Source organism: Anopheles stephensi, chromosome 3 (assembly GCF_013141755.1).
Source record: "Anopheles stephensi strain Indian chromosome 3, UCI_ANSTEP_V1.0, whole genome shotgun sequence".
Taxonomy (NCBI): Eukaryota; Metazoa; Arthropoda; class Insecta; order Diptera; family Culicidae; genus Anopheles; species Anopheles stephensi.
In genome coordinates this window covers 24,965,542-24,975,193 of record NC_050203.1, presented here as the reverse complement: position 1 = coordinate 24,975,193, position 9,652 = coordinate 24,965,542, and the positions used below count along the sequence as shown (strand labels likewise).

Sequence of the window (9,652 nt, the reverse complement as noted above, 5' to 3'; positions counted from 1 at the left end):
ATTTAGATGTATGTATATTGCATTACATGTATTCGGGTGTGTTACATCCATATTCCAACGGTTCTCTCTGTATACAAAATAGCCGGAGAAACTGTAAAAATGTTAACTAATGTGTGGTTTTCTTGCCCCAGTTTTCCTTCACCACGGTTAAGATGGCCGCGGCCATTATGATAAAGTTTTGTTCCGTTTCCGCCTGCCTTTCGCTCGTTATAATAGGACTCACACCTCTCCTTCTCTCGTATTGACGCATCGCATCGTGCGGTTAGATTTCGTTTCGAAATCAGTTTTCGTTTGCCAAGTTGGTTTTTAATTTGCGCTTTTCTAACCCCCCCTTCAATTAAACGATGTAATGGTTTTGTTTTGCTATTGCTACTCGAGTTACCATAGTTGAGGTGGACTTAATCGTTAATATGTAGTTTATGTTTTCTATTACTATTATCATTATACTAACTCTGATTGATGATACAGGATTCCACGTTGTGTCTTTCTTTTATCTCTTGCGTAGCCATTTGGTTGCTGATAGTTACACCCGCCTTTTTTTCTAGGATTGATTCCGGAACAGAGGGTTGGTTGGTTCAAACGGAGCTGACTGCAAGGACTGGTTAGGAGTGTATCGTAATGGTTGTCTCTGTATAGCATTCTTCTTTAGCTAACATTGGACTTTTTTGTTTTTTCGAGAGTACTTTTGTAATGTTGCTTATATATGTATGTGTCTGTATGTGTGTGTAACTACTTTGTATTGGTTTGCTTCGTCTTTGCTTCTGATACAATAAATGCCCACTTGCAGCCACTTAAAGTATGTGTACGATGTACCACCTTCCATTAAAACTGGAGGATGAACGAATGTTAACTCTAAATTTCACATCACAAGTTCGAAGGAAATAAGTGCGCGTTTGCTTCTTTTTTTTTTTTGGTTTGATGAAACGCACAACGGAATTCACACAAACACACACCAACAACAGTGGTTGGATTTGGCGTTGGTTCTTAATTATTCTTCAGGGAAAAACACCTTCTGGGAACTGGGGATTTTGTTAAAATATTTATGTGGTGTTGAGAACTCCAGCTGAGCTTGCTGCCTATCAAACATAACCTTACCAAGGGTGAGAGTATGTGAACTGCTACACATAACTGGGAGATATGTTGGGGATATAATTGTAAAACCAAATCCAAAAAAAAGTAGCATATAAAATATCACTAAGGAAATTTATCCTCCTTGTTTGCGTTCGGGAAATCGGCAGCTCCGGTTTAAACGGACAGGTTCTAGCAGAGAATGATGAGCTGGTACTCGTTTTTACTGACTGTTTTAGGTTTTGGTTTAGGAACTCGGCTTTTAGGGCATGTGTTGCGTCGTTACGTCTGCTGCTCACACTAATAATACGAAACACGATAACAGCTAATAGGATGAGTAACAGATCGTATTAACAGTGCCAACGGAGTGCGAAACATTGTACTACTTCTAACAGTTCTATACAGAGCAATATAAAAAAACCTTTGAACGATGTAAAAGCTAAGTGTCTCCAAGGGTCCCGCACACAAAACGGGCATCGAATGTGAGTTACTACTGTTGGTGGTAGTGTTTAAGTTTGTGTGTTTAATACAGGCAGAGAATTTTTTTAAGTACCGCCTAGTAACAGGGTTGACATACTGGTTTTTTTGTTCTTAAATATGCTCCAGAAACCTAAAATTCCGATCCTAAAAATTCCTCATTTCAGAGCCTAGTCATTTGTACCGTTTTCTTCCAACTGGCCAAGTTACTTCTTTGAGTAACTTGCAGCTTTGTTAGCTGCTTCTGTTCTGGAAGTCACCTGTTTACATCTAGTCCATTATCAACCATCCAACCGTTCATTTCTTTATTGATCTTGATCTTCTTAAAATGGAACAGATCTATGGTTGGTAATTTTTCAAAAAAGTCACTTTCTTGAAAACCTCTGTGCTGTGGCTGATCTGAAATAACCATTAAAATACAGAATTTTGAGCCGTATAAACAAACTTTTCAATCTTTCAAGGGAATGTTCTCGATTCTAAAGCTCCGCTATGGAACTTTGCAATCATACAATGGAATCTTACAAATAGTTTGTGGAAATTTGCAATGCGGCTGTTGAACTTTGCAATAAGCCGTGTAGATTAAGCAAGTGGTAATTAAAATAATATTTTAGAATAAATTATTGCGTTAACCCGGTACGAATGATTGGGCGTAATCATGTTCATACAAGCGATCGAATGAAATTTCGTAAGTTTACAGTTTAACAGTGACAGAACACTCGGCAGAAAATCCACTATATGATTGCAAAGTTCCACAGCAGGCTTAAACGATTCCCTTGTCCACCTGCATAATCTTTGATGGTTTCAAAATTTTCATAAAAAGACAGAAGATTAAATAAAAAAGATTAGGCATAAAAATTAACCATATGGCAACCCTGCCTCCTAGGCAAGATACACTCAACTAGGCGTTATAGATCGCATGTGATTTTTACTCTTGCAAACAATTTTAAGTACGTCCCCTGCCCATCCATTACTTCTTCAGCACTAACAATGCAAACATTTTAAAAACATAAAACACTACACCCAATTTTAATAGATAATCGTTAACATGGTAGTACAAAGTTTAATGCTCTCTACTGTCTACCGATCGTCGCCTACTTAGACAGAGTAATAGTTTAGGGTTTTAGTTTAGTAGTTTCAGTTTGCGTGTGTGTGTGTGAGTGTCGTTCAAGGTGATGGTTCTTTGTGTGTTTGTTGTATAGCAAATACACGTGACAGTTAACTACAAGTATCGTTTTTTGTTTGTTTAAAAAGGCACTTTTACTCTAGTAGCAAAACGAAGCGAACCGTAGTGGCCCTAGGCGGCAAATGTAAAACCCGAAGCCAGACATCGATTTCCCGAGACAGGACGATGGAAAATTAACTGAAAGCTTAAAAAACAAAGGTGATTTCAATAAAACCAATAGCCAAGTACAGTAAAGAAGCTCTTGGTCTTTTGGTTGGGATGATAGAAGGGTTTAGTAGTTCGTTTGAGATCCTTTTCGTTTTTCTTCTCTTGGTTGTTCTGTCTAATTCCTTTTAGCTAAACACTGTATAAAGATGATATAGATTGTTCACGGCTGTCCTATCGTCGCGTATTGCCACTCCCGTTAGACACGACGGACAGGACACGATTGGTCATGTTGGGTATGCTGTATTATGTTGCTTACCTTCTCTACCTCATCTGCGGCCACCACACGTATGCGCACCCTCTATGCTACGTCCTTTACTGGTGGCAAAATGTTAACAAACAACGGGTAATATAAGTTAAGCTATGCACACTGGGAGGAGAAGGAGGGAACACCCGGATTACACACTACACAACTGTGAATTTGCTATTAGTTTAGTGTAGCTTTGGTGTGTAGTTTTAGGTTTTGCCGTTCATCTGTTTGTTCAGCGCGCGTTCGGTTTAGTATTGTTGATTTTTGTTTCTAATTATCTTCTGCTTCTAGTACAGCTAGTGTATGATCTTGGATATTACTCTTTCACTCTCTCTCCCCCTCTCTATCTCCCTTTTTCTCTATTCGATACGAATGATGCAGAAGATGATAATGTAGTATATGGATAGGTAAATGTACAAAACTTCGTACGCTTATCGTTACTGTCCCACCTGTTTCTTTTTGCTTGTTAATTCAGGAATGCTTCTGATAGCACAAACCGCAGCATAGGATCAATTTTTGTGTTCTGTTGTTTTCTGCCATTCCTTAACACACGTGCGCTTGACTGGAAGCCAGCGTTCTTTTTTTTTGGTTTCTTCATAAAATTCACGTTTCATAAAACTGAAAAGAAAAAAAAAGTAAAACAATTAGAAAAGTAAAGCAAAAAACACACCAAAACTATGTGATATTACAACGCAACGATTACCCCTATACAACGTAAGTAGAAAAAAAGGAACAAAAAGGAAGAGGAAAAAATTAATAATACAAAACTCAACGTTCAAAAACACTAGTAACGCTTGTGTATTTTCCGATAGCCGGTCCGAAGCTTTACTTTCGGTACTGTAAATCCTTTTTTTTGTTTGTTTTCTTTAAACGCTTTGCTAAATACTTCTTCTTCTTCTACTCCTGCACACTACCTTGCCTAAGGCCATTCGTTCTCGCAATTAACAGCGCGTCAGTCCACTATCCAATCCCTCCCGTCCGTAGTTTATTACAAGTTTGCGTTTAATGATGCCTGTGTTTACTGCCGGACCGCTGCAGCTGATGGCCCGGTTTTGTATGATTATCTGTGACTGATATTTTGCCTAGTTTTCTGGTTCGTTAAGCTGCGTACACGCGAATTGAAAGCGAACAAACAAAACGAAAAAAACAACACGTGGTTTTAAAAATAATTATTGAGATAATTATCGTTCTTCGACCGAGTGTTAGCCTGGTAGAAAAGTGTTATAATTTTTTTGTATTTAGCATGTAACTCGCTTTAAGCAAAAAGTTCGAACCTACCCCAGAGGAAAAAAATGTAAACGCTGTGTCGTATACGAAGAAGTAAAAATAAGTTAAACAATTTTCGTATCAACGGGAACTGAAGTGTGATCGGACAGTACAGCACGTATATATAATAAAAACCTACTATGAGCACAGCCCTAATAACGCAAGGGATGTGTAAACGGGATGTGTACACGCTATTATCGGTAATGTATAGAGCGAGAGAAGAAAAAAGAAGAAGAAGAAACCAATATATAAAATAATAATAAAAATCAATCAACAATCAACGCGAAAACAGAACCGTACACACTACACACTAAACGCTTAACGATTATACGCCGGAGGACGTGTGACCTTAATGAACCTTTTGCCCTTTCACGGTTTCGCTAAGGTCGGTCTGTCTGTGGGAATAAGGCCGGCCGGATTAAGGAGCAACACGAACGTTCAACGTTCAAAAAACGCATGCGCAACGAACGCTGTAAAACAGCCAAGATTATAATGTAAGGTAAGGGCAACTTTCTAAGGGTCAGTTATATATGATCCTCCTCCTTGCAGAGTCTAGATCCGTATCCGGCTCCCGGTAGGATTCTACCGAGCAAATCACTCATAATCGCACAGAAAGACGTGTCGAGGACGTGTGTGAAAGGGGAGCTAACTTTCTTCACTAACAGACCACAGACAAGCATGGAACAAAGTATGAAATTTGGAAGAAAAAAATTGTCAAAATAAGGAAAAAAATTAAACTACCTGATACAAGATACAGCAGAGAAAAAAACATGAAATAATGTTTAATAGTGGCAGGACAATTACTTCTGTGAGTGAGAAGATACATCACTGAGCACATCAACGTGTGGCACTTTTTATACCTGGGAGCATGGTTAGCCACAAGCCCCCAAAAAACACTGAAGTCTGTCGATGTGTCGAGGAGAAAGAAAAAAAAAACACTTGTTGCTGCTTGGGTTATTCTGCCAGCAAGGATCTCATAAAGGAGCCCCAAGATTTTTTTCTTCTGCCGCATCCTGCACACAACACTATATTGCTAGCTTCCAGTCAACGCTTAAGCCTTGTTTCTTCGTTCTTGTATGCAAATGGTGTCTTCGTTTGACCAATCTCCAATCCCGTCGGTCGTCGGTGTGAAGGTGTGAGTGAGAGTAATGTCTATTGCTTCTGCATTATCTATAATCCGGTTTTTGGGTTGGATTGTGTTTTGTTTTTCTTCTTCTTCTTTGTAGCCATTGTACAATATAATACGTGTCAATTGAATAGCCATCCTTAGATTCCATATATGCTGCTGCTGTTACTTCTCCTTTTTTCTCTCACGCGCTCTCGCTCTCCCAATCTGCTGCTGCTTAACGTCAGAATATTTTAAAAATATATATTCATATATATAGATTTATATACTTTTTTGTTGCTGTTGTTTCAAATATATGTTTATAGGTATGTATATATCCGCTTTCATATATATATGTATATATTAAATGTTAACTCTGTTTCATCCATTTCATCCGTCCGCCTTACGCCCCGTTTTTTTTCTTGTCACCGTGCGCGTGTGTATTGGGAGGGGGGGCTCTTGTTTTGTGTGAACTGTTGTATTGTGTTTTCGGTTTTGATCTACTTTTGGACACATTTTTCTATATAAGTTTTCAAAAGTTTCTCCCTTTTTGTTTGTTCTCCGGATGTACTAGAGCTGGAAGATTTTTTTTCCTTTATTCGCTCTACTTATCCGACAGTTGCTAATCCCACCCAAACACACACACACACATGAAGACACACACACTCCCAAGTGCACGACTCCAATTCGGGACGATCGGGACGATTAACTTCTTCTCCACTAGTACACGCATTTTCTTTTCCTCTCCGCCAGATCATCCATCCACCTCGCATTGACAATATAATTGCAAGCTAATAACAGAATCTCATTGATGATATCGAGCCTGGTGCGGGCAGAAGCGAATGCGGGGAATCGTGGGAATCATTAAATTGATTCACTTATTGTAGTTTACACAATTGGTTGGTTTCTTTTTCAGCGAAAAACTTTCGACCGTCCACCCATTTCTGCATTCTAATGACTCTATTATCTCCGCGTGTGTGTGTGTGTGTGTGTGTTAATAACGTTTTGCATTTTGCAAAATACCAACAACAAAACAAAAATCTCTTACTCCATATCTCACCCAACACCGCGCGCCTTACTACAACAAACCATGTACACAATATTATTACGCCAGCCAAGTGCGTGTTAGAGTGCGATTATGCGAGTTAGCGGATGTCTTGATGATTTTCACCCGAGAACACTATTTTAAATCAACTACACACACGTACACACACCGACGTCCGCGCACATACGTTTCAGTCGGTACATAAAAGACTAAAGTGTGTCCTCCTGTTTAGGCGGGTTGTTCGGTGTCCGCTGCGTTCGGTCACCTTCGTTTTCCTACAATAAATAGATTAGTTAGTTACAGAATGTATATACCATTCACCGCGAACCCATTGGGTTTAGAAGAAAACAAAACAGTTATCGTCCCTGCGTACCAGGGTGGGGGGTGGGGTGGTCTGGGGACACTGGCTGCTGGCTGGCTTGCTTATGATAATCGATCAATCTTTTAAACTTCCTAACCTACTTTCACATACGCCGCTAATCTCTTTCCCCCTTTCTTTTTTTGTTGTCTTGGAGCTTACTAATTAACAGCCTGAAGGAAACGTGCGTGTTTGCATTGCATTCACAAGACAGTAGAGTCCCCTCAGCGCCACAGCACTTCTTAGTGGCAAAAACAAAACGGAAGGATAAACAAAATATCCATCGAAAGAGCGTTATGCTTTTGGCGGTTGGGTGATTCTTCCTTTGCTAGCCCCATTCCAGTTTACACCGTAAACAATTGGCCACTCGGCTGCAAGACACCCGTGTGCACTGTACGTTAGCGCGACCCCGGAGACGAGTGTATGTGTGTGGGAGATGAGCGCCAAGTCCCTCCCGCTAGTGTTAACCTTCCAAGAACCGGGGATATCAGCTGCTGCTCCTGCTATTAAGCTAACTGGTGATAATTTCGCTACTAAACGTTAGTGTTTTACATCTTTCCTTCGCCCCGTTCCACGTGCAGATGGCCTTTCTAGCACCCTCGCAAGCTCGAAACCCATTTCCTATGCTCGTGTTTGTTTTTTGCTTCTTGTGTAAAACCACAAAAAATGTAGAATTGAAAAGAGAATTTACCATTAAATCGTGGCTTCTGTGTTCCTTTTGCTAGAATATACAGATTAACCTAATGAACAGCGCGCGCGCGCAGTACGACTGCGGAGTATCTGCACGTATATGTATATTTATATAAACACCGGTTACCGGTGCTTTAAATTGGACTAATTACTGTTAAACACATTCCCCCACCGGGTGGACGCCCGCTCCTTTTACGCTCAACTAAGCTAGAGGGCAATTTGTTTTGCCCGCTTTCTGCTAGTCGGCGCGGACATTGCTCGTCTGTGGTGTGCATATCATTTTGCTAGTGTCTGGGGGTGTCCCCCGTCATCGGTGCCAGAGCCACACAGCTGGGTAACAATTCACAAACGCTAATGAATAGTAACTTACGACAAAACGCGGAGTGCGGATGCGCATTTGCTCAGCAATTAAAATCGGTGCGCGGACGACAGGGCACAGTCGGAACGAAATTTTAGAGTATTTGACTTTACAGTGTTACAACATTACACCGTGTTTGCTTTTGCTAAAATCAAAAGCATTGCCACAGAGTCCTGCCCCCTACCTCCACTCTTCATGGTGGTATTGATATATGTGGTTATAATACAATTTAAAAAAAAAACAATGATAAAATTTGTAACCTAGTACCCCAAGCATCCAAACTATCATCTAAACAAAGCTTTAAAAGCGATAAAACAATATTAGCTGTGTGTATCTAATCCCTAAGCAAAAAAACAACCTAACAAAACGCTTTCCCTTTTTACAACAGGGAAAAATAGCTTGCCTGCAAACACACACACACACACTATTTGACCGATTCCCGGCCAGATTATATATAGCTCTATATATAGCTATGAACCAGACCAGCGATGCGATGGTAAAGTTGGCTAAATCGTACTAATAAAACTAGAGCAAATTGAGCTAGCGCAAGGGTATTTAAACACAAGTAACAATTGCATATTGTAGAACGCGTCGTAAGAGTAAACGTAACAGTGATATCTCATTCCTTCTCCTATTGCCTGATGCCTGAACCTTGCTGCTAATCGTAGGAATTGCTACTGAACTATCCCTTAGCAAACTGGCTAATGGGCATCGTGCGTGCGCGTGTGTGTGTGTCACCACTGTAACGAACAAGCGGTCATTTCTTTTCAGATCAGTCGATGATCATTCTTAAGCGGTAACCGGTTAAAAATAAAACCCCACCCCGTGAACCTTAACCAAAGCAAAATGTTTAAACACATTTTAGTTTCGCAAGGAAAACGAACAAACAATAAACAACTCCGTATCCGTTAATATAGCTCTATAGATATAAGCTAGCCCGTTTAACACCTTTGCTATGAGGTACTTTAAAAAAGAAAAACGATAGCCAAACTAAAACAATGAGCAACGATTGCGATTAAGTTGACAGAACTACGCGGAAAAGCTCGAATGCTCTCCCACACCGGAGGCACGTGGGCAATAACACAATCAGCCCGGGCAATACGGCCGCACAAGAATACGCCCCGTTACAAACAAATTCATTAGTCATTAGGCTCGCAAAGCACAGTGCGGATTAGTGTATCCTGCAGGATGTGTGGTCTTCTGGCCGCGGCGGCAACAATCGTACGTTATATGCCATTCTCATCGTTCTGCAGCACGGAGGACACGAGCCGCATTTCCAGCTCACGGATATCGTCCGCCATGCCAGCTTCGTACGAATCTTCGCTGCTGCTGCCATTGCTGCTGTTCAACAGTGCGCTGAGCTGGCTGGACGAGCTACTGCCGGTGATGAGCGGTTCACCGGATGGTCCGGCCGTTGTCGGTTCCAAACCCACCCCGCCCACGGACGACAATGCGGACAGTGGCGATGGTTTGAGGCTGGGTAGGTCGAGCAAGTTGTTCCACAGCGATGTGGCCGTCTGGTCGACGTGAAGCGAGATGGCACCATCGGAGCTACCGACCGTAGACGTGACGACCGACGGCGATGGGGAGGCCGTCACGGAGGTGAGCATGCCCGATTGAATCTGGGAAAATCAAAAGGAATGGTTGT

At 41.1% G+C, this 9,652-nt stretch overlaps 1 protein-coding gene across 9 annotated transcripts in view; it reads right to left on the bottom strand.

Moving 5' to 3' along the window:
* Window positions 1-900: 900 nt before the first annotated feature.
* The window catches only part of LOC118511385, a 48,810-nt gene continuing 40,058 nt past the window's right edge, over window positions 901-9,652 (bottom strand). For 8 of the 9 annotated variants that reach the window (XM_036054402.1, XM_036054396.1, XM_036054393.1 and 5 more), the window contains exon 6: window positions 901-9,626. In XM_036054402.1, the coding sequence (XP_035910295.1) occupies window positions 9,231-9,626 (396 nt within the window). In that variant the 3' untranslated portion in view covers window positions 901-9,230. The remainder of the gene's footprint in view (window positions 9,627-9,652) is intronic. The other variant, XM_036054392.1, reaches the window with a different exon arrangement.